This window comes from Lepus europaeus, chromosome 3, assembly GCF_033115175.1.
Source record: "Lepus europaeus isolate LE1 chromosome 3, mLepTim1.pri, whole genome shotgun sequence".
Lineage (NCBI taxonomy): Eukaryota > Metazoa > Chordata > Mammalia > Lagomorpha > Leporidae > Lepus > Lepus europaeus.
This window is the reverse complement of record NC_084829.1, coordinates 139,069,957-139,097,228: the sequence shown is the minus strand read 5'-3', so window position 1 is coordinate 139,097,228 and position 27,272 is coordinate 139,069,957. Positions and strand designations below refer to the sequence as shown.

The 27,272-nt window shown below is 47.1% G+C and overlaps 1 protein-coding gene across 1 annotated transcript in view; it reads left to right on the top strand.

Moving 5' to 3' along the window:
* Positions 1-3,830: 3,830 nt before the first annotated feature.
* NHSL1 (NHS like 1) overlaps positions 3,831-27,272 on the top strand; it is a 287,111-nt gene continuing 263,669 nt past the window's right edge. The window contains exon 1 of the mRNA XM_062186828.1: positions 3,831-4,189. Within this exon, the coding sequence (XP_062042812.1) occupies positions 3,916-4,189 (274 nt within the window). The 5' untranslated portion in view covers positions 3,831-3,915. The remainder of the gene's footprint in view (positions 4,190-27,272) is intronic.

Below are 27,272 nucleotides of genomic sequence, written 5' to 3'. Positions count from 1 at the left end.
CCAAATGGCCACAGTGGCCAGGACTGGGCCTGCCTGAAGCCAGGACCCAGGAAATTCACCTGGGTCTCCCTCATGAGTTTCAGGGGCCAAGCACTTGGGCCATCTCCTACTGCTTTCCAGAGCAGCAGAGACTTGAACAGGCACTCTGATAAGACTCAGGTAGGGTCTTAACCTGCTATACAGGTCCCATCATATTTCTTTTCTTTTCTTTTTTCTTTTTTAACAGGCAGAGTTAGATAGTGAGAGAGAGAGAGAGGGAGAGAGACACAGAGTTATAGACAGTTGAGAGAGAGACAGAGAGAAAGGTCTTCCTTCTGTTGGTTCAGTACCCTAATGGCCGCTACGGCCAGCACTGCGCCAATCTGAAGCCAGGAGCTGTACGGGTACTTCCTCCTAGTCTCCCATGCAGGTGTAGGAACCCAAGCACATGGGCCATCCTCCACTGCCCTCCCGGGCCACAGCAGAGAGCTGGACTGGAAGAGGAGCAACCAGGACTAGAACCTGGGGTGCTGGCGCCGCAGGCGGAGGATTAGCCAAGTGAGTCATGGCGCCGGCTCCACCATATTTCTTTTCAAACCAAGAAGATAATGTCAAGGAATGAGAAAAATGAATAAATAAAGGAAAATGCTTAACTACTACAGACTTTTAGATGATTTGTGTTATACGTGATAAGGGACTTGTATCTAGTACTACTACATAAAGAATTACTTGTATAAAGAACTACTGCATCATTAGAATAATAAATTGACTTTAAAAATGGGCAAATAATCTGAATAGATTTTTCTTCAGTGTTTTTAAGAAGTTTTTTTTCTCCTTTTAAAGATTTTTATTTATTTTGAAAGAGTTAGAGGGAGAGACAGAGACAGAGTGATCATCCACACACTGGTTCACTCCCCAGTGACTGCAATGGCCAAGGCTGGGCCAGGCCGAAGCCAGGAGCCCATTCCCTGGGTCACTCCCCAAGTGGCCACAGTGGCCAGGACTGGGACTGGCTGAGGCCAGGAGCAAGGAAATGCATCCAGGTCCCCCACATGGGTAGCAGAGGCCAAGCACTTGGGCCATCTTCTGCTGTTTTCCCCACACCATTAGCAGGGAGTGGGATCAGAAGTGGAGCAGCTGGGACACAAACTGGTGCTCATATGGGATGCCAGCGTCACAGGCAGCAGCTTAGCCCACTACACCACGCCACAACCCTGGCCTCTCCACTGTTGTTTACAGAAGATAAACAGTGGCCAGTGAAGACATGAAAGCCTGCTCAGCATCCTTCACCATCAGGGAAATGCAAACCCAAACCGCGGTGAGCTACCACACCCACTAGAGTGACTGTACTAAAAAGGCAGGTAGTAACAAGTGTTGGTGAAGATACGGAGACACTGGGGCCTTCCTGCTTTGCTGGTGGGAAAGCAAAGTGGGGCAGGTGCTTTGGCAACCAGTCTGTAGCTCCTCAGAAGGTCACACAGCACTTCCCTTCCTAGGTGTGTACCCTAGGGAAATGGAAGCATGTCCCCACAAACACTTGTACCCGAATATTTACAGCAGTGTTGTTCATAACGGCTCAAAAGTGGAAAGTCAAGCCACCATCGGCAGATGATTGGAGGAACAGAATATGACACATCCATACAAGGGGACATTATTCAGCCATACAAGAGAACTCAAAAGCTAGAAGAGGGATGAACCCAGGACATAGGACACCCAGGGAAAGCAGCCAGTCATAAAAGGTCACAAAGGGGGCCGGCGCCGTGGCTCACTTGGTTAATCCTCTGCCTGCAGCACCGGCATCCCATATGGGCGCCGGGTGCTAGTCCTGGTTGCTCCTCTTCTAGTGCAGCTCTCTGCTGTGGCCCGGGAGGGCAGTGGAGGATGGCCCAAGTGCTTGGGCCCTGTACCCGCATGGGAGACCAGGAGGAAGCAACCTGGCTTCGAATCAGCGTAGCTCTCCCCGTGGTGGCCATTTGGGGAGTGAACCAACGGAAGAAAGAACTTTCTCCCGGTCTTTCTCTCTCACTAACTCTACCTGTCAAATAAATTTAAAAAAAAAAAAAAAAAAGGTCACAAAGGCACAATTTCATTCACATGAAAAGTGTAGACCAGGTAAGTTCATAAAAATAGATGGCTGGATATGGATGGTAGTATACTAAGCGGTTGTGGGGTGAAGGGAGTGAGTAGAGAAATGTTTTGTGTGTGTGTGTGTGGGCGGGGATAAGAATGTTTTCAAACAGATTGTGATGGGGCCGGTTAACTCACAGCCAGGGAGGTCCACTGGCCTCGGGTTTGAGTCCTGGCTGCTCCATTTCCCAGCCAGCTCCCTGCTAATGGCCTGGGAAAGGCAGCAAATGATGGCCCGAGTACTTGGGTCCCTGCACCCGCATGGGAAACCCAGATGGAGTTGCTGGCCCCTGCTTTCTGCCTGGCAGAGTCTTGACTGTTATGGCCATTTGGGGGGCAAGAACTAGCGGATGGAAGATCTCTGTGTCTCCCTTTCTCTCTGTCACTCTGCCTTTCAAATAAACCAATGAAATAAAAGTTCTGCCTGTTCTGCTAGACCGGGACGAAGCCTCTGGGAGTTCAGTGCCTGACAGACGCTCAGCACATCCTCCTCGGGCAACATCACAGTCACGGTGCTCCCGTGCGGCAGGGGTGTCATTCTCCCCCCAGGACGTCCAAGGGCACGCGGGGAGCCTCGGGAAAGCCCGAGGAGCCGTGGCGAGTCCCACCCTGGGGTCTGCGAGTCGGGAGACTGAGTCCCGCCCTTGCCGGTAAGCGCACGGTACCCCGGGTCGCCGAGGGGGCAGAAACCGAAGCACCGAGATTCCTTGTCTGAGGCCAGTGGGCTTGCAGCTCCGGGTGCTGGGCTCCGTCTCCTCAAATACTTCTGACTAGAAAGCGCGTGTCAGCGGGGTGACCCCTGGCCGAGGTCTCTGAGTTCGGGGGGCCCCCTCGCTCCTCAGCTCTCACGCTTGGAGGGGAGCGGCGCAGATCCGGCTCTGCAAGGGGTAGGCGGCCAACAGGACGAGACCCCCGACCTGGGGTCCTCGGGTCTTCTTCTGACTGGGACGCCGACCCCCCCGCCCCCCGCACCCCCGGACGATTTAATGACGCCTTCCCTGAGGTCCACTGAAGCCGCCCAGAAGTCTTGGCCGCCTTCCAGAAGGGAACTGGGAGAGACGAGGGGGACCCAGGCGGGGGCCCCGGACGTTCCTCGAGGGGCAGGCGGCCGCGACCCGAGCTCAGGTGAGCAGCCCGAGGGCGGCCCGCCGAGGCCGGGCGGTGCCTCCGTCTCCGCGGCGCCCCACCCCGGCCTGGGGGACGGCCCGGGGCTCTGCTCCGGAGGGGAGCGGGGCGGCGACCTGGGATTCCCGGGGCTGCGGGGCCGCGGCCGCCCCGGCAGGGTGCGCTGAGGCGCCGGGGCCGCCGCCGCCGCCGCCGCAGGCGGGCGCAGGGCGCGGCGGCCGCGGGAGCCGCAGGTGGTTCCCCGGGCCGGCCCTTTTCTCCTCCCCCTTTCCTTTCTTTCGCCTCCCCTCCCGCGCGCCCGGTGTCGGCGGCACTTCCCCCGCTTCCTCCTCCCTCTCCAATCCGGAGGGAGGGAAGGAGCCGCCGGCTCTTTCCTGCCCGCCTGCAAACTTGAGCGGGACTCGCGGCTCCACTCGCCGCCCGCCCGCCCGCCAGCCGGCTGCGCCCGGGACTTCCTCCGGCCGCGCGGCCCGGGAGCCCCGGCGGGGGCGGGGACGCCCCGGGCGCCAGGCAGCCGCCCCGGGCTCCCACACCGTCCCGAGGCTCCGCGGCTGCCCGCCGCCCCGCGCGTCCGTCCGTCCGTCCTGCCTGGCAGGAGCGCCCGGGACTGCTCTTTGTGTTGGATGCGGACTCGCGCCCCGAGCCGACGGGGGGCGGACTAGCGCTGCTGCGCCCCGCGCGGCCATGCCCTTCCACCAGAGGACCGTGGAGCCCGCGCGGCCGCGCCGGCCCGAGGCGGCGGGCGCGCCGCTCTTCCGCTCGCTGGAGCAGGTCAGCTCGCACGCCCTGGTCTGCCTGCTGGCGCAGCTGGCCGACCTGTCGCGCTGCGCCGGGGACATCTTCGGCGAGCTCGAGGACCAGGCGGCCTCGCTGGGCCGGCGCACCGCCGCGCTGCACCGCCGCCTCGACGCCCTGCACGCCGCCGCCGCGCGCCTGGACCACCGCCGAGTGAAAATCCGTGAGTGGCCGGCGGGTCGGGGGAAGGGAACGGGGCGGGGGAGGCGCCCGGCCTGAGCTCGCTCCCGCCCCCTGGCGGCCCCGCTCGGCCGCCGCGCCCCGCCCGAGCCCCTGGCGCCCCGTGAGGGGTCGGGGTCTCGGGCGGCGGCTGCCGCCCACCCCAGCGGCAGGGCCGTGCAGGTGGCAGGCGCGCGTGGCGCCCTCCGTCCGGCTCCCGGGTCCCGGGCGGTTCTCGGCTGCCCTGATGGAGCGGGCGCCGGTGTGGGAATTGGGCTGGCCACCGCCCATTGTCTGATCCTTGTGTCGGGGAGGCCGAGAGGAAACCCACGGGCGTCTGTGTTACAGGGGAGGAGCCGCGGGCGTGGGTAGAGGGTCAGAGGCAGGTAACCTGTTGGAGAGCCAGGGCATCATTTAGCTATAGGTACACTTCTTGGGACTCCGTGAGAATCCGTTTGTAAAAAAAAAAAAAATCCCTGGGAAATCTCTCGGGACTGCTTGTCACCTGTCCGCCGGCCGCGTGCTGTGCCTGCGCGTTTACCTGCAGACACAGGTGTGCAGACTTTCAGTTCAGGGTTTTCCCTTTCGGCGCCGCCTTTAATTTCTCCCACCGGCCGCCCCCAGCTCTTTGCGATTCACAGAACCTTGACCTTGAGCAGGGACTCTGATTCCCATTCATCTCACTCTGATCTCTTCCCACCCCTAGAAGCAAGCCTAGGTCCTGACACAGGGAACTCCCCAAGCTGTAATGGTGAATGAAGCAACTGGAATTTCCAGGTGGCCCAAAGCAGAGAAACTTTCAGTGTGATGCTTGTGTGTTTCTGCCTTTTAAGTGCGGGGACTTGGTCATAATCCTAAACCCAAAGAGTAAGCGGCTGATGGATTGCAGGGTGGGAGGGGAGAGGTTGCTGTAACTTCTGGATTTCAGCAGCTCTGGATGCAATCCTGTTTCTCTTAGAATCAATTTATATGCAGTCTTGAAGAGCTTGTTTTCCAACTTGCTAGGAACACTCAGCCATATTTTAACGACCTTCCACCTAGAGTTCACATTTTCAGTGATTTAATTCCAGGGAGATTACTTGCTGTGATACATCTTTCTCCGAGTTTTGCACTTATCTCGTGGTGGTTGTACATTTTTACAGTGCATCCCTTTGATTGTACTGTCAGCACTTTGTGGACAGTTCCCAGCCTGGGAGAGTGTGCTGCTCCAAGGGGAAAAAAATAGTCAGAAAGGAGGGAGGGAATCTGATAAAGTTGTTGGGACATCATCAGAATATGCCTCCTTGCTGTGAATAATGACCTCATGTGGGGTTATGCTGTGCTAGTGAACGTCACAGTCAACGAGGTGATTGCTTGTTGCCTCTGTGCCTTGTCTGTGTAGGGTGTGTGTGCATGGGTGAACCAGAGGCAGATCTGACCGCTGGGTAAACTCATCTATTTGGGAATGACAACACAAAGCTCCCTGAAGGTCAAAAACTCCTTTGCTAGTTTTATTCTGCATTTCAGTGTATCTCCCGTGTGTCTCTTTTTTAGCATGCGTATTTCCCAATAGGCCACTGACCATAACCAGGTATCTTCTGAATTCTCTGTTAACTAAAGTTGATCTAACTCTTTTCAAAACTTTTCATAAGATTGTTTGAATTTTAAAAGGCTTTGATGTCATACCAGAAACCCTGGCTCATCATTTTTTTTAATGGTCTTGAAAGAGGAATTTTATTGCATATAATTATGCCCGAGAGTATAAGTACTCATATAGAGAAGAAAGCCTAACTATATAGACGCATTAGTTTTGTGTCTTCTTTCACCTTCACACATTTAATTTTTTATATGCTAACAAGCAGTAAAAAGCCTGTACATTCATTCCTTTTTTTTTTTTTTTTTTACTTTTAAGGTTTATTTTAGGTATTTGAAAGGAAGAGTTTCAGAGGGAGGGACAAGAGGAAAGAAAAAGAGGGAGAGGGAGAGGGAGAAGGAGGGGGGGGGGGGGGAGAGGTATTAGCAGCCAGGGCTGGGCCAGGCAGCCAAAGCCAAGAGCCTGGAACTCCATGCGGGTCTCCCACATGGGTGGCAGTGCCCCTAGTCCTTGGGCCATCTGTCGCAAGTACCAGGGCCATCTTCTGCTTTCTCAGATACATTAGCAGGGAGCTGGAGCTGCCGGGACTTGAACCTGTGCTCATATGGGAGGTGAGCGTTTCAGGCAGTGGCTTAACCCACTAGTCCACAATGCTGGCTCCTTGTCCCTTTGTTCTATTTAGCCTCTATTGGGATTCTTTAATAACAATGCCTCAGACCTTGCTCCTGTGGAAAAGCTTCAATTTGAAGTTATCTGGGGGACAGTTCTAGGCAGGTCTTCAAAATACCATACTCCATTAGTTATGGGTATGTAGATATCTAGACTTGGAGTTGACTGTGGTTGCCATCTATTTCAGGAAAGCTCAGCAGGAGAGGAAATCAAGTCCAAGAGCATTGGCGATGTTCACCCCAGGTTGGGCAGTGGGCTGGCCATCGGCATAGCCACCCTAGAGCCCAGACCTTCTAGCTGGGTAGCTGTGCTCCCATGGCATACATCATTTCCCTGTAGGAGCCTGTGAAAGTGAGGAAGAATGTTTAGATACTTGTGATAAATAATGCTAAGGATAGGGATGGCTGTCAGTTTCATCCTTCTTGTCAGATAAACTTTTTAATGAGTTTCTTGCCAGAAGGCAGTAGATCACTCATTTCATTCAGTGCTGGGTCTCTACCCAATAAAAAGAGTTCATGGAACAACTTTAAAAATGTCAAGACACAGACAGCATCCTGGGGCTAATCCTGCTGACCTTAAACATTTCAAGTTTTTCATCAGGTTTGCTGTTCAAGTCTCATTGATTAAAAAAAAAAAAAATCATGCAAAGTGATTTTTTGTGGCAGATTGGGGAGAATACACAGGATGCTGCTTCTATTCATTGGAAGGCTCCTCCAATGCTTTCCCGACACCTCCACTCTCAAGATATGAATATGCACCTCCTTCATTATGTCAGGGTCTTCCAAAAATGCGTAGGATGAAAAACTGCACAGATTTTGAATTGTTTTTGCACCAAAAGTAAACGTTATCTTCTAGTGCCATTTTTCCGCCAAGTTTTTGAAGTCCTGGTGTATACAGCCGGGTGCTGAAATGGTGCACCCACTTCTGCTCCCCTGTGCCGAGTCACAAATTCCCTGAGCTCGCAGATGGCCGCCTCTGTTTTTTCTGTGTCAAAACAGCTCCTGGACGTGATAGCGCCATAGACTCTTGAAATGAGCTAATATAATCTAACTGCTTGTTGTCAGGAAGGATAACTACAGAAGCCTTAGGGAGGAAGCGCTGCACTGCCTGCTACAAATCCAAGTGAGCAAGACAGATACTTTCAAAACAAATACAGTAGATAGAATTTTCTACCTTCTTAGCGTTTTTGGTTTCATCACCCATGTCTGCTAGTTTCTGTAAGAGTCAAACTTCATTAATTTTGCTGACAAAATGAGTTCCCACTGAAAACAGTGGCTGCAGCCAGAAATGTAAATAGTTACTGTCCCACTGTGTCAACAGTCAACACAGACTTTGCCACACAGAAATCAATGGACACTCAATTTGGTCGTTGTGTTTTGTTTTTAAGGCCTGTGAGATTAGTTTTTCTCCTTTTTAAAACTTCTTTAGGGGCAGGCGCTGTGGCATAGTGGGTTAAAGCCCTGGCCTGAAGTGCTGGCATCCTATATGGCGCCAGTTCGAGTCCCAGCTGCTCCACTTCCAATCCAGCTCTCTGCTATGGCCTGGGAAAGCAGTAGCAGATGTCCAAGTCCTTGGGCCCCTGCACCTACATGGGAGACCCAGAAGAAGCTCCTGGCTCCTGACTTAATATCAGCTCAGTTCTGGCCATTATAGCCATTTGGGGAGTGAACCAGCGGATGGAAGACTTCTCTCTTTGTCTCTACCTCTCTTTGTAACTCTTTCAAATAAATAAAAATAAATCTTAAAAAAAAAAAAACTTCTTTATTGAGGTAGTGTTTCTTTACCCTATGATCGACTCATGTAAAGTATGCAATTCAGTGGCTTTCAGTGTAATCAGAGTCGTGCACCCATCATTGCAGGCAATGTTAGAAAGTTTTCCTCATCTGCTATACAAACTTCAATAGCAGTTATTATCTATTTCCTTTCAACCGTCCCACCGGCAGGCACCTGTTAATCTGCTTTCTGCCTCTGTAGATGTGACTCTTCTGGACATCCCACACCAATGGATTCCCCCATGTGGGGGTCTTTGTGACTGGCTCCTTACAGCTAGCACAGTGATTTCAAAGTTCTTGTTTGGCTTCTTTTTATAATGAGGAATAATGCTCTACTTATGTGGTAACTTTATGATCAAAAAAGTCTCTTTTCTATTTATTATTTGAGTTACTAACCTTGTGAAGTAGGTAGCTAAGTTGCATTCTACACATTTTTTTTTTTTTTTAAGGTTTATTTATTTATTTGAGAGGCAGAATTACTGAGAGAGGGAGAGACAGAGAGGAAGGTCTTCCATCCATTGGTTCACTCCTCAAATGGCTGGCGCTGGACCCATCTGAAGCCAGGAGCCTCCTCTGGATCTCCCATGCAGATGTAGGGGCCCAAGGACTTGGGCATCTTCTACTGCTTTCCCAGGCCATAGCAGAGAGCTGGATCAGAAGAGGAGCAGCCAGGACACGAACTGGTGCCTGTTTGGGATGCTGGTGCCTCAGGTGGAGGTTTAACTTAGGATGCCACAGTGCTGGCCCCCTTTTCTGATCATTTTACAGATGAAGAAATGGAAGTTCTGTGGCTAGGAAGAGACAAAGTATTCTAATTTCTGACCCCAAACTCTTCAGTTCACCTTAGAAGTACTTCCAGGGTTAATAGGAAATTTCGTTGTTGAAAGAGAGTAAGAGAAGATGAATTTCCTGGCCTTAAAAAAAAAAAAAAATGACCCTAGAGAAGCCAATTGGTTTTCCCCCTTAGATTTCAAAAGTGTTCCAAGCCGAGGGATGTTTGCTGGGTCGCATAACTATAGGGGACCCCATTTGCAGTGCAGTGAGTGATGCCCCTTGGAGGTGCTGTGGAGCTCAGCCTGAGTCCCTGTATGTGATGGTCTTGGTACCGTACATTTTAGAGGTGAGGTGAATGGTGTTCGAAGCGGCTGTTGCCAGAAAGCTTGTATGGGCACTGTCTTTGCGTAGATTTGTTTGGAAATTTGACAGAAGCAGTAGGCTGCTACCTTTACTAGGTACTGAGAGACGTCATCCTACCTCACAGTAGACTGTCTCTTGAGCTAACCAGAAGGTTGGCTGGTCCTGATGTCAGAATGTTTTTGCTTCTTTCTCAGAATGAACCCTCTATGCAAAATACTTATCAGAGTTCTAACCCAGAGTGGAGACTTAACTGCTCTTCTAAGAACAGGTCCTAGGATTGTTTTTGTGTCTGCCTGCTCCTAAGTGTTTGACTATCTGGTGAAATTGGCATAAGACTTGCTTTCATTGAAACATACCATATGCTAGAGAGGATATTGGTGGGGGTGTGGTTTCCACCCACCTCTACTCCCAGGACAGTCTCTACATTTATGAACAGACACTGACAGTGGCTGAATGATTAGATTGTATCATCAAGCTTAAGAAGCTGTGTGTGATAAAGCAGTATTTCCCAGACTTGCCTGACCTTAGCAATGCCTGGAACTTTCAGTAAAGATTCCCAGACTTCCCCAAAGTCCTATTGAACCATTGTCTCCAGAATGTTTAATAAGTGCAGAGTCGAGGAGTACTGCAATAGACAGACAGCTCACTGGAGTAGGAATTGGAAGACTCAAGTCTGACTTCACTTCTGCTATCATCCAGCGATTTTTTAAAAAGATTTATTTATTTATTTGAAAGTCAGAGTTACACACAGAGAGAAGGAGAGGCAGAGAGAGAGGTCTTTCATCCGCCAGTTCACTCCCCAATTGGCCACAACAGCTGGAGCTGCCGATCCGAAGCCAGGAGCCAGGATCCTCTTCCGGGTCTCCTACGTAGGTGCAGGGGTCCGAGGACTTGGGCCATCTTCTACTGCTTTCCCAGGCCATAGCAGAGAGCTGGATTGGAAGTGGAGCAGCTGGGACTTGAACTGGCACCCATGTGGGATGCCAGCACCACAGGCGGTGGCTTAACCCACTATGCCACAGCGCCGGCCCCTATCCAGTGATTTTAAAACATAAGTTGTCTACTTATTTGAGAGACAGAGAAGGATAGATAGAGTGAGCTCCCATTTACTGGTTCACTCCCCAAATACCTGCAGTGGCCAGGGCTGTGCCCTACTAAAGCTGGGAGCCTGGGGCTCAATCCAGGGCTCCTGCATGGGTGGGAGGAGCCCAGTTGGGAGGAGCCCATCTTTATCACTTCCCCACCACCTGTATTAGCAAGAAGCTGGAGTCAGGAGCTGGAGCTGGGAATTGCGCCCAGGCACTCTGATGTTAGATGCAGCCATCTTCAGTGCTAGCTTAAATGCTCACTCCTAGTTTTCCTTTTTGTATATTTTAAAATTTCCCATTTTATTTATTTATTTTTAAGACTTTTTCTAATTTATTTGAAAGTCAGAGTTACACAGAGAGGAGAGGCAGAGAGGCAGAGAGAGAGAGAGAGAGGTCTTCCATCCAATGGTTCACTCCCCAATTGGCCGCAACGGCTGGAGCTGCGCTGATCCGAGCCAGGAGCCAGGAGCTTCTTCTGGGTCTCCCACGTGGGTGCAGGGGCCCAAGGACTTGGACCATCTTCTACTGCTTTCCCAGGCCATAGCATAGAGTTGGATCAGAAGTGGAGTAGCCGGGTCTTAAACCAGCACCCATATGGGATGCTGGAACCGCAGACCAGGGCGTTAACCCACTGTGCCACAGTACTGACCCCCAGTTTCCCATTTTATTTTTAAAAAATGTTTTATACTCTTTAAGACCAGGCTGGCTGTCATTGTAGTATCTTTAACCAAAAAAAAAAAAAAAAAAAAAAAAAATCAAATTTTAAGTGTAAAAGAAAATGGCTTGCCCCTAGCTAAGTACCTGGTAACTCATTTAATTATGCTTCTCTTCAGATTGGTTTATGCCCTGGAGTGACTGAATTCTACAGGAATTGAAGTTCCAAATCAATAGGGTGGCTCTGCTAGCCATGCTGCTTTCACATGCCGGTTACCTCTGCGGTCTGCACTTCTCCAAATGGACAGCACTGACAAACATGGCGGGAGCGCTGACGCTTCAGCCTGTGAATGGGGAACTCTTTTAGGCAGGAGCCGGGAGGTCCCAGCTTCAGTTCTTTTCTTTGTGGATAAATGAGCCCTCTTGGGCATCACTCAAACAACAAGTGTCATCCCTGATACCCATACCTAGGCCGCAGGCAGTCCCCATTTCTGGTATGCAGCCGTCTTTGCAGAGACTTTGTGTTGCCTGGTGATGCTGGAGCATCTGCTCTGGGCCGGACAGTAGATCCATGAGGTGGGTACTGCTGTTATTTCTGTCCGGGAGAGGGTTCTTCTAGGGCACAGGTCGCCTGCATTCACCACTGGAAAGCAGTGGAGCTGGGCTTTGAGCCCAGCATGGCTGTCTGTAGCTTTGGCCTTACGCTGACCTTGTGGTTGCTGACTCTGTATTACTGGGTCTAACTGCAAATCCTGAGCTTCCCTCAGATGGGGCAAACCCATTCCCAGGAGATAGGGCACAGACTGGTCAAATAACTCAGTTCAAAAAGCCATGAAGTTTTCTGGGCTTTTTCCATTTCCTCTCTCTCTCTCTGTCTTGAAATCTCACTGACTACTAGCACATGGCCAAGAAGCGTGAGGCAGCAGCTGACGGATGACCCAGCGCAGGGACAGGCTCGTGCTGACCTTGATTCCCCATTGGCTGCCCCTGTCTCCATGACCCTGAAGGCTGAGGGTGCATCCATGTCCCTGTCTCTCTGCAGATGGCCACCCCAGGGGAGGCTGGGCCACATCCAGAGGCGAGCTGGAGTGGGAGAGGAGACAGAATGCTTCTGACTGTGACACTGTGCACAGGGATCTGAAGGGGTCAGCAGCTCCCAGCCGCAATGTGTGGAAGTCTGTGACTTCTCTCCCGGGCTGGGGGCCTTTATGTGGCAGGCCTTTCTTCCTTCAAACCTTTGGCCTCCATTTCCTCCTATTGTGGGCCCTGCAGAGCCTGCTCTGCTCCTGCTTAGCTTCCTCACCCTGGAAGGGCTGTCCCTGTGGCGTCACTTGCTCCAGAGGTGGAGGAGTCCCCACCCAGACCCCAGCGCCTGTCCCCGCTGGATGGGCGCTGCTCAGGCCGCAGCTTTCCTGGGGCGTTCGCAGCTTTTCATTCATCTCCGAGTTTCCGGCAGGCTCTGAATCATCCGAGGCAGTGGGGCTTGGTTCAACTCGGATTCCCAGGCCCCGCCCCTGGAGTGTCTGAATCAGCTGTCTGGGGTGAGGCAGGGAACAGGGCCCCAGGTGGCTTTGCTGAACGAAGGTGTGTATGTGTGTGTGTGTGTGTATGTATGTCTGTCTGTGTGTCCATCCTACAGTCTTGTCCACTAAGGGTGGCAGGGTGCTCATCTATTTCTGAAGTGTGTTTCGGTTATTCTGCTGGGGTGAAATTGGAAGGCTCGTCAAATGAGTAAGAGTCCTTCCTCCAGGTACTCAACAGTTGCATGTGGCTGGTGAGAAATGTAATTAAATAATAAGGAATGGATATGTAACTAAATAATCCGGACTAGAATGAACCAATCTTTGTAGTGTGATTTCTAGGAGAGAGTCCGTTCTGAATCCCAGCTTGGCAGTTTATATTGGATTTTTAGCAGATATCTAGCTTAGCAAATCCTGCCTGCAAGTTTGTGGAATGGTGCCACTCCCATATGTATACAACAATGATATTTAATGTTCATAGCATTTTGTCTAGAAATTTTGTTCTAAAATACCAATATAGACCCTTTTGGAATAAGGATTTCACCCCCTTTCCCCGCACTGTGGAATAATGGAAATTTTCTTCTGTTAGAACTGCTTTCATTTCACTTACAATTCTGATTTGTTTCACAAGAGATTCCCACTCATGCAGAAAAGCAGTATTTCACTTTGGAAAATAATTATTCTAGATTATTCCTCCAGGGAAATCGTTTCTTATGCTTTCCTCTACCCCCCCCCCCCCATCCTGCTGATTAAGTATTGGTAACAGCATTAGTAATTTGCAGAGGATTGTATGGTAATGAACGGATTACATTGCAGTAGCACACGGTGAGGTATGAGGGCTTTCTATGTAACAATATTAGGCATCTGATAGACCCTGCTGAGGACTCCGAGACCAGGGTGTGTAGCAAAGCAAATTGAATTAAGCTGGGCTCTGCTGAGCATAATCGGATGACTCCTGATTATGTTGGCATGTCAGAACTTCTGGGGAGCCTGCTCAGCTGAGGGTCGGCTGCTGGGACCACCGGCTGGGCAGGGCCCCGGCCACCCTTCTGCAGATATTCCAGTTGTATTCAGTAGCCACCTCACAGCCCTCCAGGCAGTGCATTTACCAAGGGCTCTGGTTGGTGGGAAAATCATGATGTAGTGCCGAAAATCCAAACATACATTTTCATTTGCATTATGAATGGGAGATACATTTACGCTGTTGAACTAGAAAACTGTCAAAGGGTTGCCTGACTCTGTGCTCCCTCTGCTCTGCCTTCCTGCCTCCTGCCTGATAACCACTTACATTAGTTTTCTTCTTCCAAGGTTTCTTTATGCAAACAAAAAAATTCCCCCTCCACTTTAAAAAAAAATATATTTATTTATTTGAAAGTCAGAGTTACAGAGAGAAGGAGAGGCAGAGAGAGAGAGAGTGGAAGATCTTCTACCGGCTGGTTCACTCCCCAGTTGGCTGCAACGGCTGGAGCTGTGCTGATCTGAAGCCAGGAGCTTCTTCCAGGTCTCCCACGTGGATGCAGGGGTCCAAGGACTTGGGCCATCTTCTGCTGCTTTCCCAGGCCATAGCAGAGAGCTGGATCAGAAGTGGAGCAGCGGGGACTTGAACCAGTGCCCATGTGGGATGCCAGCACTGCAGGCAGCAGCTTTACCCACTGTGCCACAGCACTGGCACACACACACACACACATACACACACACCCCGCTTTCCATATGTGCAATTTTTAGATTAGTCTGCTAGTCTTCATTCATATCCCAGGACAGTGCACAAAGTTCATAGGAAAATGGAATTAAACGGCATCTTTATTGTGGTGCAAAAGTTCTTAGAATCCATGCATGGTATATTCATAATACACATTTCCATGTACTTTTTGAAGAGCCCTCTATGCATGGATTTCAACATATCTCTGCACCCAAATAAACTTATCTTTTAATTCCATTTCCCATGACATTTTTTGGAGTTGTCTTGTATCTCATGCAAAGTAATCTTCTTATGATTATCTTTTAGCTTTTATTTATTTTCTACTTATTTTAGCTGTGTATCTTTTAGCTGATTTTTTTTTTATTTGTGTAATCTGTTACTATTTTTGTTGTTGCTTGTGGAGAAAACAATTGATTAGGGAAAAATATGAAAAATTATCTTTGGAATGGATTGTTAAACTGTATCTCAAGTTCTTTTTAATTGCTAATCCTTTGATTTTAGGTGTATCTGAAATCTGAACTTCCAAAGAGATGATTAAGCTTTCCCTGTACCCAGAAAGAAGAAGGGAGGGGTATAGTGTTGTTAAACACCTGTAATGACACAGTGAGTTGAGTTTATGTAAAAGCAGCCTGTTTCCTGCTGTTTATCTGGATTTCTGCTTGCTGAGTGTGATTACCTTCTGACTTGGGAGGAGGGTATGAGAGTCTAGGACCCTGCTTGAATTCTGGTGGGGAATGTTTTCCTCTGAGGTGGTGACGTAGAGTGTGCTTGATCCTGGGGGCCTCTTGGCATTTTCAGTTTCCCTGGGTTGGTTTTAACAACTCCTGGATGTAGTGTGCTGGTCATGCTGTGGCAGTGCGGAGTGACAGACACTTGAAAGGTGCAACTGTGGTCATTGGACTTCCCTTCCCCTACTTGGTTAACCTGCTCAGGGTGAGAGGTGCATGCTGGATTTGTGCTGATTTAGAACATTATTCATGAATGTAGACTCAGAACCAGGAGTAGTGGATCACGTAGCCTATCCTGTAAGTTCTCTATAAATAAAAGTATGTTGACAACTCTCCAGTCTTACAAAGTATGCCCTAAAGTGTTTCTGATTACAAAGCTAATGTATAATCCTCCTAAATCCCAAACTTGTACAGAAAATGTAGAGGTGAGAAAAGAAATCACAACATAGCAAAGATCACTCCATTTCTTTCTCTTTTTGCTGATAACTATAGATTTGGATCCGTCTGCAATTAAGTATAATAACTGATAGCATTTGTAACAGAACTGGAGGCATCATTCTCTGTTTTTTTTTTTGTTTGTTTGTTTTTGTTTTTGTTTTGTTTTTTTTTTTTACTTTTTAAGTTTTATTTAAGGTATACACTTTCATGTATTTCATATATACAGATTTGGGAACATAGTGATGCTTCCCACCCTGCCCTCCCTTCTGTTCATGCTTTCACCCTTCTTCTCCCTCTCCTATTCCTGCTGTTAATTTTACAAAGATTTATTTTCAGTTTACTTTACACTGATAAGATTAATCCTACACTAAGTAAAGAGTTCAACAATAGAATGATGAAAAAAAAAAACATTCTCTTTATATAGTTAAGAAATTTTTTCAACTACTTGAAAGAAAGAGAGAAGGGGGGGAGGGAGAGACAGAGAGATATTGATCTTCCATCTGCTGGTTTACTCCCCAAATGTCACCAACAGCCAGGGCTGGGCCAGGCTGAATCCAGGAGCCTGGAAGGCCTTCTGGGTCTCCCATGTGGGTGGCAGGGGCCCAAGCACTGCGTGGCCTCTCAGGATGCATTAGCAGGGAGCTGGATGGGAGGTGTAGTCGGAACATGAATGTTTATATGGTTTTGAGTTCTGATTTGGTGAGAATTCCATCCATGTCATGAGCGTCCAGGGCCTATTTTCACTGGGACAGGCATTGGGGTGCATCTCTCTGGCAATCTGTGTTTCTTTGGCTCCCAAGTGAAGTCCTTTTGATGTTCTGAAGGGCTTGTGTGTTCACACTGGGTTGTAAAGAGATCACAAGTTTGTTTTTCCTCTGGTGCCTCTTGAGTTTCTTCCCCAAGTGTTTAGCTATTTGTGAACCTTTAAATTGCACTCACAATGTAGTGCCTAGGAGTAGATGCGCTGGAGTTCTATCAATTAGTTCAGTATGTTAGGTGTTGGAAGTTATCACCATCTTCTGGAAGAATTAGCCACATTTTGTTTCTAAGACCGAGGACCCACAAGGAGAGCTGTCTCTCTCTACAGCTAACAGATCATAAAGCTGTCTCCTTCCTTCCTTGTGGGTTCTTGAGTAAGCACTACTACACTTGTATTAATAAAGTAGATTGCTTTTTAGCCGCTGAAGTTTCTCTTTTACCCTTAAAAAGCAAACAAACATTTTCCTTTCCCTTTCACCAAAATGGCAATCAGACATCTGTCTCTGGTTTTCTCACCTTGGTGGGTGCCTGCTTTAGCAACATATGGGATCTGTTTAGATTTAGTGCAACAAGACTTTAAAGCACAAGTCTGTCAGCTCTATCTGGCTGTGTCTTTGGTTCTTGTTTTGGGGAAAGATGACGATTAAGCTTAGGTCTACTTTTATTCTAAATGTTGAATCGTTGAAAACATATCTAGGCTAATTCACTAGTGCTGGAGGTGGTGGGTGATGAGAGCAGAAAGCTCTTTGAGTGACATTAGTTCATTTTACATAATCTAAATATATAGTTGGCAAACTGCAAAGTCTGATCAATAATAATAATACTAATAATTTATGCTGACATTTACAGGAGACTTACTATGTAATCTTTCATTTAATCCTCATAAAAACTGCACATGAGAGGCTTATTATCACCCCCCAACCCCCGCATTCTAATGACGAAACAGTAACACAGAGGTGAAGCACTTTGTCCAAGGTTGCATAACTGGCAAGAGACAAAATATGGTATAGGCCAGTTCTTAGTGTTTTTGGTAATGCATTTAAACACTCGAGTTTATTTAGATGTGTATTTTTTACATCTGCTTGAAAGGCAGAAAGAAAAAAAGAAAGTGAGAGAGAGAGAGAGAATATTTCCATCTACTGGTTCAAATGCCCCAGATGCCCCCAACAGCCAGGGCTGGGATAGTCCAAAGCTAAGAGCCATCATGTGGGTGGCAGGGGCCAAGCACCTGGGCCATCATCTGCTGCTTTCCCAGGCACATTATTAGGGAGCTGGATTAGAAGTAGAGGCAGAGGCGGGACTCGATCCCAGGGACTCTGATATGGGATTGTGAGTGTCCTAAGTGGCAGCTTAACTTGCTGTGCCACAAAGCTCACCCCTGAATACTGTTTGAATTTTTGTGAATTTTTAAAGTTCACATTAATATTGAAAAGTGTCTGAGTTGGCTAGGGGTTCATAGGTGTTTTCTGTTTTGTTCTGGTAATTTAGAATCACTGCGCCACTAGCCCAGTAGCGTGTGATCCCTGGAGATGTGTTGGTGGCCCCTGTGACGAGGCTGTTGTGAGGATTAGTGAAGTTGGTCTGGTTTTTCGGGTGGCACTGACGAAAGGTCCTCTGGACTCCGCACACAAAGCCTTTCTGTTGTACTCCGGTCATTCTGGCTTCTCCTCTGTTGCCAGACGTGCGTGTTCAGTGTCAGAAGACAAGGGATACAGGAACAGATTCAATTGCTGGCTTATTTTTATTTAACAATATGGAGGACTTCTTGCTTTCATTCTCTGCCCACAGTTGCTCTGTATAAATGCTGTGACACTGGAAAATGCTATCTCCGGCTATCCTGTAAGTTTATTGCTCGTTTTCACTTGGAGAATCTCGGAGGATGAGATGAGACCAGCTAGTTGTCACCCATTCTCTAATTGATGGAAAATGTTTTTAACTGATGTGGTGCTTGCCGGTGGCCAAGAGACTTGTGACTCATAACTGTCAACTTAAATCAGTGATCATCAAAGGGTAGCCCCAGAACCATCATCATCGCCTCACTTCCCCGTTAGAAATGTGAAATCTTGGCCACCCCTCCCCCTCCTGAGTCAGGATCATTGGGGCTGGTCCCACAGGCCTTCTGTTAACAGCCAGCCAAGTAATTCTAAGTCTTGCTGAAGTCTGAGAACCAGTGCGCTGTCCTCGGCTGGACAGGCATCAGAGGAGTGAGTCTTCTTAGAGACCTAGCAGCTGGGCTGCGACTAGGGGAGGGCCTGGAGTGGCCAGAGCAAAATTCCCACAGGGTTTTCTCTAAAGCTTCTGCCAATGGACAAGGTCAGGATGGGCTTCGGCGCTGATGCTTCATTACCATGCCAGTGGGAGATCTGCTCTGAGAGCCAGTTCCTGCTTTGGAGGCACGCTTGGTAGCTTTCACCGGCCCCTGGGCTAAGAGCAGTGTCTCTGCTTTCCCTTTCGCCAGCATGCAGAAGGCAGGGAGGTGACTCAACCCAATCACAGGGTAGGGCCACACTCTCTAAACAAAATCTGATGACTGAGGGTTAGTCCTCTGAGTACCAATTATAAAAACAAAACAAAAAAACCTATTGTGATATGTTAGAGTGCTTCTGAAAAATGTAACTAGGAGAACTTGAGGCAGATATGGGGTAGGACATAAACGTTTGAATAAACAGGAGAAACACAGGCAAGAGTTTGCCTGGTAGTTGGAGTTCAATGGGTTATAGTGGAATCTGGTTTTGCTTTACTCTGTATAGTTCAACGTTTCAATGTGTTACTTTCATACTTACACAATCTACACATAGCTTCACTGTTAGTATAGTCTTATCCACTGTCATTTGCAGAGGTTGATGATGATTGAAATAGTTTGATCAGAGGCAATAGAGCCCAGTGATTAATAGACAAGATTTACTGTCTGACCCTGGATAAACTACTTCATCTCCATGTGCTTAAGTTTTCTTCTCAGTAAAATACACATCCTGCTAATACTCCCAGTCATCATTGTGTAGATAAATAAGATATGTACAATAGTGCCTGGTCCATAAGAATACAGATCAGCCCCTACAATCAACTGACCTTACTATTTTTTAGAATATTTTTACTTATTTTTCTGAGTATATTTTAAAGTCTAAGTGAACCGAAGAAGTTGGATTAAAAGATTGGCTTTTAATAGTGTGGCATTTCTTAATAAGTGTGTTAATATTCTGGCTCATGGAATTTTCTAGATAGCTGATGATTAAGTATGATAATGAGGCCATTTCAGGACTTTTGACTCATCATTTGGATATCGTGATAATTCAATTCTGAAAGTATAAAATATTTGATTTAATTTATTCAATATGTTCCTTCAAAATGGTGTTTTGGTTTCATCTCTGATACGACTTCATTTTGATGTCATTTTCCTCTGTTCAGACTGAGAATGGGGAAAATTAAGTTCGAGGCTTCAGTTTGTTGGATTGCAACAAGTAGATTTTATTACATGCAGGTAATCCCCGATTTAGAAACCTGTCAAGTTTCAAACGTTAATTTGCAAGTTGTATGAACTGTGCTACACTTCCTCTTATAAACCAGATTTCTAAAAGTATGACCAGGCACAGGAGGCACAGGGCAGCCCCTGGAAGCCTGTTCAACCCGAAATCCAGCCTAATGGCCCTGTTGGACTATTTTGTGGGGAGTGGACTATAAGTGGTCACCATGATACCACAGTGACGTTTTTCTGCTCTCCCGTACCCATGAATAATTTGGAGAAGGCCTCTGGGTGCCTTTTTGGGGTGGAGGAGCTTTGTGATGTCACGAGAGTATAATGTGAGGGAATGAAACTTCAGAAGCAAGGGCTAGAGTAGTCGCTAGGGCACTTGGGCATGTGGGGCTGAGAATTTTAAGCCCTGTGCTCCACAGAACCTAGGCTGTGGGCACTGGTTACAGGTGAGAGTTGCAGGTCAGGGGAGGGAAAGGGAAGGTGTGCCACAGCAGCCTGCAGCTTCACTGGGGCCATTAGGCAATTAGATGCAAACATTTCTGTCTGAATGCTTGTGAGCAGAGGGCTTGGAACTTCTCCTGGGAGACTTTTAATGGGTAAGGGAGAAAGGCTTTACCAGTTCTAGAAGCCTACTTACATTCTGTTTGCTTTACTTATTTTTTATCATGGAAGTGATTATTTTCATGTTTTATCCTTTTCTTGAAGACCATACCTTATAGTTGGTGGCTTCATATTTAAAAAGCTGTAGGCTTTAAAATACAGTGAAAGCATACAAGAAAAAAAATCATCCGATCTCATGCATTTATGTTTGATTTTTATTCAAAGATTACGGGGAGTGTGTGTTTTAACAACCAGTCTGCAAAGAATGAAAGATTCTTCCCACTTCCACTCTACATTCTTTGTAAAAGGATCCGTGCTGTTCATAGAATCCAGCAAGCTTTTGGTAAAGTGCATGTTCTTAAGTCATGCTGAGCTTGTTAGAAAATACTCCTGTCAAGTCCCTTGTAGCTCCACACGTCAAACATGCCTTGAGAATGTTTTCCCCAAGTGGCCGTGTCTCAGCAATTTATGTTCTTCAGGAGCTCCTTGGGAGGAATTACGTTCTGGGAGGTCGCGTTTTTCTTTCAAGTTTGATCTTTAAAAGTGAAAATGAACTTCTGTTTTATAACTTGAACTTGAAAAAGATTCAGTGGAGAGCCGTTCAGACTGTACAAGGATTGTGTTCTATAGAACTTCCCCCATTTTAGTAGAAATGTAGCTTGAGGTTTTTTCGTAGCTGTAAAAACAAAGGGAGAAGGGGTTAAAATGCTGAGTCATCAAAAATGTTCTAGTCCCTTAAATCTTAATGGTGTTTTGTCTGTTCATAGGAATGGGACGGACAAGATAAGAAGAGCTTTTTTTTTTTCCCCCTGGATATCACTTTGCAGATTCCTCTTTCTCATTAAAAACATATGAATGGCTACACATTCTAGCATAATTAGGAAATATATCATTTTTACCATGAAATTTCAATGAGATTACTGGATTCCAAGTTCCTGGAAATCAATTGGTTATTCATTCTTTCTTGATATTTGAGCAAATGGAGGAGATAATAAGAATGCTCCAGAGGAGATAATAGGAATGCTCCAGAAACATTTCTGTTTGAGTGTCATCATGGAGTACTTTAAACTGAGCCGGAGTGAGTACCTGTGAGAGAAGGAATTGCAGAGTGTTCTGAATTGCCCATTGTGTCCTTCTTGCAGGCATTTTTCTTGTAGCCCATTTCACAAGAGAACTAGACACTACCACCCCTCAAGGGCTTTGCAGATCTCAACCAAGCTGATGCGTTCTTTTTATATACCAGGGTCCTTCATGTTCTGGGATTACAGACAATAATGAATTGATAGCTCCATTTTTAAGTGTTATTCTTGAATGATGGCTGGTCAGAGGAATAACTCTGAAGGTAGTGATAAAATTAGTTTCTAATAATAGTTATTGCAACACCTTGAAATGTGTTGCATTCTCCCTAACATCCAAAGCTGAAATAGCTGTGGGATTGTTAAACCACCCTTTCCTTGATGACTGTAGACGATTTAAGGTGACCGAGTTTGCGTTCTTTACAATTTCTCTCCAGGTGGGAGCTGACTTCCTGGCCATGGAAATGAGCAGCCAGGATTGGCCTGTGTGAGAAACCTATGGCCATGGGTAGTGATGTAACAGTCCCGGAAGCTTTTTTAAGAGATTGACTTCTATATCTCTACATAGCATGCCTGTTTTGATATGTCATGGCTTCTAATTTCACTTGTTATTGTATTATTTTTTATTCGAGAGAGAGGCAGCATATTTGCTGATTCACTCCCCAAATTCCCAACATGATGAGTGCAGGGGTTCGGCCTGGGGCTGAGCCCAGGTCTTGGAACACAGTGCAGGTCTCAGGCCTGTGTGGTAGGAATGCGGTTACTGGAGCCCTCACCTCTGAGCCCCAGAGTCTGCCTCAGCAGGAAGTGGAGTCAGAAGCCGGAGCCGAGCGCTGAGTCAGGTGCTCTGATGTGGCACACAGGCAGCTCCTGGTCTTTTAGTGTTTAGGGTTATTTGCTGACTTCTCAAGATGAGGATTTTGTGCTTTTTTTTCCTTCCCTCCATCCACCCCTCACACATACACCTCCCATGCCCGCATTCTCCCTCTACACACCTGTTGTTAGCTCAACAGTCCATGTTTACCGCATTGTGACAGTGCTCACTGTTCAGAGCACCATCCTGTGTGAAACAGGGATTCTTTACCTTTGTTGTACATTTGCTTCCCTACAGTTAATAAACCGCCTTTTTCAGTGCTGTGTGTGTGTGTGTGTGTGTGTGTCTGTTTTCCTGTGAGTGTGATGATTTAGCTTCAAACTCCACCCTGTCAGTCTCTCCTTTTTCAAGAATTCGGTTGATCTCCTCGCCTAGGGCTCTGTGACTGATCAAGTCTAATCTAGATTGCTCTCTCCATGGCTGCTGTGCGCCTGTCACCATGATAGCGTTCATTGTCATTCTAGAGATTTGCTCTTTCTTCTGAGGCCAGTCTCCTTTAATACTTCTTGTTTCACACCCTCATTTTGGTGGAGCCCAGCCTCAATATATGTAGATTTTTTACCTGTGTATCCTCTCATTTGATAGGTTAGCTAGGCAAGGACTTCCAGATAAAATGTCTTTTACCCTTTTTAGTTTGAAGACATTGCTGTTCCATTGCTTCCGTTGACAAGCTCCCCAAAACATTCTGATTCCCCGTCCTTTGTAGGTAACTTTTTTTTTTGTTCCTCCTTGAAAGCTTTTGTGGCCAAAGCTTTAATCCCAATGTTTTGGAATTTACAACAATATCCCTTGGGGTATGTGTGCATTTTAATTACTATTTGCTGGGTACTTGATGGGTTCTTGCAGTGTAGAAACTCTGTTGATTTAATTCTGAAAAAAATTTTTGAATTAGTTCTTTTTAAATAATTATATGTTATTTATTTGAGAAAGAGGGGGAGGGAGAAAGAGAGCTCCCATCTTCTGGTTCACTCCCTTGCAATGGTGGGACTGGGTTGGGTCAAATCTGGGAACTGGGAACAGCATCTGGTCTCACACACATGGGTGGCAGGACCCCAATAACTTGAGCGTCACTGCTGCCTCCTAAGGTCTGCATTAGCAGGAAACTGGAGTCCGAGCTGGAGCTGGGACTTGAACCTGGGTATCCTGATGTGGTAACTGCCAGGTCAAGTCCTTTCTGTCCATTCTTTGATTGCTTCTTAGTTTTTCTGTCTTTATATTTTTAAATTTTAGATCTTCTAGACTAATCCTCAGACTTTCTTATGGACTTCAGTTTTTGTTTTTTTTTTTTTTTTTACATCAAAATAAACTTTCTAAATTCAGTGTTTCCACAAGCTTTTTGAAGTACTTTGTATAACATCCTACTTTTAGTTTGCTGTCTCTTTGGGAATACTGCCTTTAAAGGTTTTCTTCACCTTCAGTAATGTTTCTTCTTAGGTCCCCTTCCCTCCTGTTTGGGTCTCTGGGTTTTAAGTGAGTGGTTTTCCCAGGGGCTCTAAGCGTCTCTGGTTGTCTACTCACACAAGAAAGGTTGCTGGATGATTTGAGCATCTGGATGGCGCTTGCCACTGGGCAGTGAAGCCTGGTGGGCAGACTCCGTGGGGAAGCACTGCCGTCACTTGAGGACCTCCTGCCGGCTGCTTAGACTCCCTGGGGAAGACCTTTCTCCATCCCTCTATGGCAGGTCCTCAGCTGCACCCTGTACTATGTTCATAAGATTTATTAATTTGAAAGGCAAAATGAAAGAGAGAGAGAAAGAGAGAGAGAGAGAGGTGGGGGGAGGAGGGAGAGACAGAGAGATCCCCCCTCCCCTGGATCTGGTGTTTGACACTGGATAAAGTGCAGTCACCTTGCTGGGCCTCAGTTTCCCCCTCTGAAACACAGGTGAGTGAGGTGACATGATCTCTACAATCCCAAGCCAAAGAGCTGGTTTTTTTTTTTTACCCCCTATGAATTTCTAAGCACGTGCACAAAGTGATAGTTATGAGCAACAGATAGCATGGATGACAGGGGTAAGAATTGGATGTCCGGTGATTTCATCATAAAGGTAAGGCTCTGGTCACTGACCACAGCTGACATTTCTCTATTTGGGGTTCTAAAGGGGAGTTACATTTTCCTTGGAGTCCTACTTGAAGTTGAGACTCTCTGGGCTGGTGTGATATTTGTTTTATATGTCTGTACTGGTCTACTTTCTGTGTTTATGATGAAATCCCTGAGGCTGTGTACTTTATACAGAAACGAGGTCTAGGTAGCTCACAGCTCTGGAGGCTGAACTCCCGCTAGGGGCCCCTCAGCACAGCTGCCTCACCTCCGGGTGGATGGCATCAAAGCGGGAGCTCATAGAAAGCAGATGACAACGGGACACAACCGGAAGCCCATGTGGGGAGGGGCCAGTAACAACCTCCCACCAAGCTCCGCCTCTTAAAGGTCTCACCACCTGTTAACATCACCACAGCTGGGGACCAGGCTTCCCACCCACGAGCCCTTGGTGACACACCACATTTGAGTGGTCCTAAATTTACCACAGTCTGTAATAGTTACACAGTCTGTAATAGAGACATTAGAATATAGCTTTATTTTTTAATTTTTCTCAAAGATTCATTATTTTTTCTGGAAAGAGAGAGAGCGAGACACACACACACACACACACACAGATTGAATCCTCCATCCTCTGGTTCACTCTCCAGATGGCAACAACAGCCACAAGGCCAGGACAAAGCCAGGAGCCAGGTGCCAGGAGCTAGGAGCTTCTTCTGCGTCTCCCACGTGGGTGGCAGGAACCCAAGCACTTGGGCCATCTTCTGCTGCTTTTCCCAGGCCATCAGCAGGGAGTTGGATTGGAAGTAGAGCAGCCAGGACATGAACCAGTGCCTGTATGGGATGCTGGCACTGCAGGTGGTGGCTTTAGCCACTGTATCACAACACTGGCTCCTAGAATATTATTTTCTGGTTTCAAAGGAACAGTTAAAATTATAGAATTAGGGGCCAGCATTGTGACATGCCAGGTTAAGTCACTGCCTGCAATGCTGGCATCCATGTGAGTGCCCGTTGAAATCCCAGCTGCTCTGTTTCTGATCCAGCTCCTTGATCATAGCCTGGGAAAGCAGCAGCAGAATGCCCAAGTGCTTGGGTTGCTACCACTTGGAGACCCAGATGGCGTTCCAGGTTCCTAGCTTCAGCCTGGCCCAGCCCTGGCAATTGTAGCCATTTGGGGAGTGAATCAGTGGATGGAAGATTCCCCTCTTGGGGCCGGCACTGTGGTATAGAGAGTAAACCACAGCCTGCAGTGCTGGCATCCCACATGGGCACTGGTTCAAGTCCCCGCTGCTCCACTTCTGATCCAGCTCTCTGCTATGGCCTGGGAAAGCAGTAGAAGATGGCCCAAGTCTTTGGGCCCCTGCACCCATATAGGAGACCTGGAAGAAGCTCCTGGCTCTTGGCTTCTGATTGACCTAGCTTTGGCCATTGCGGCCATTTGGGGAGTGAACCAGCAGAAGGAAGACCTCCCCCCCACCATGCCTTTTCCTCTGCTTCTGCCTCTCTGTAACTCTGCCTTTCAAATAAATAAATCTTAAAAATATATATATATATAAAGAGAATAGGTAAAATAGATTCCTTGAGCAGGCAGTTAAAAGGTCTGAAATTCTTTGTTAGCTGTTCTGCATTTTGAGTTACTTGGAATTTGGTGATTGAATGAAATTCTAGAAGAGAACTGAAAACATTGTGGTTGAACAAACATTGACATTTTATCCTCTTTTTTTTTTTTTTTAATAGAATAATAGCCTAAGTGTATGCACTTCCATTCAGTCCTTTCTAGGGGAAATTGTGTTGTATTGAGCGACGCCTCAATAGCAGAATAGAATTTCCACTTACGTGACCTTTGTCTCGCTTCAGGTTATGATGTAACATATGAAAGTCCAAACATTGGTGTAGGCCAGAAAGCAATTCTTTGTGTTGGAGTTTTCTGCTATTTCAGACTAACTTTTAACCATGCTGAAAGTTTCTCCATTCGAAAAAATTCTTTTCTTTCTCTTTCCCTTTTATTGACCAGTTATGTAGAAAGATTTTCATTTTGTTAAGAAAGATGTTATTATATGGCAGAATATGCCTTTTCCTGTCCTAGGAAAGCCTTTAGCTAAGGAATTGATGTGATTCTTACTGGACCTTGAACTCTGAAACAGCCCAGGAGTTGGCATTTTTAAGTTTTACTTGTTTTTCTTCTGGTGCTTGTCCAATGAGTTACGTGCAGAAATGGGACTGTGACTTGAGAGCTGCAGGGGTGCTGGGTGTTGGCAGCAGCAGGGGTGAGGACCCCAGGGCAGCCCACAGCGCTCAACTCTGGCACACTAATGGGTACAAGTAGAAAGATGCAACTGACATTTTAAAAAGGGCAAAAATACTACTCTGCATGTTTCAATGAAAGCATTATCTTCCTAGTCATCACACAGAGAGTGTGTTTCATCCAGTGTTACTGGTGTTGCTAGAAGTGTGTTTTATAAGAAACAGAATCTGGAATCTGTTAGTACGTTTATGAGCTATATTTTTAGTTTGTGATCATCTTAATTGTATGCTTAGATTCCCATTGAGACGGGTCCAGAGTTCAGAGCGTTATTCCATGTGCTGCCCGGTCCCACTCCTTTCTTTGGGATTTATCACCATCACTGTCTTGGGGTCCATCCTCGCATTCACGCCCCTCCTGTATGTATGTTGACACACATGCACACATCCCTATTTAAAGAAGTATTGGGATCCTGGTGTATGCAAACTGACTTGAGTTTGCAGTTTTGTCTGTTCGTATAAATTTGTCACATTTTCTTTCATGATTATCCAGCATCCCACGGTATGAATGTCACAATCTTTTTAGTCATTGAATTGGGCAACAATTGGGTTGCTTTTCAGTTTTGACCACATCAACCTGTGCTGCCTTTGTACCTACTCCTTGTCTAGAACAGTCTTCATAACATTGAGCATTGAGAGGTTGGCGTTGGGGCACAATGTGTTAAGCTGCTGCCTGTGATGCTGACCTCCCAA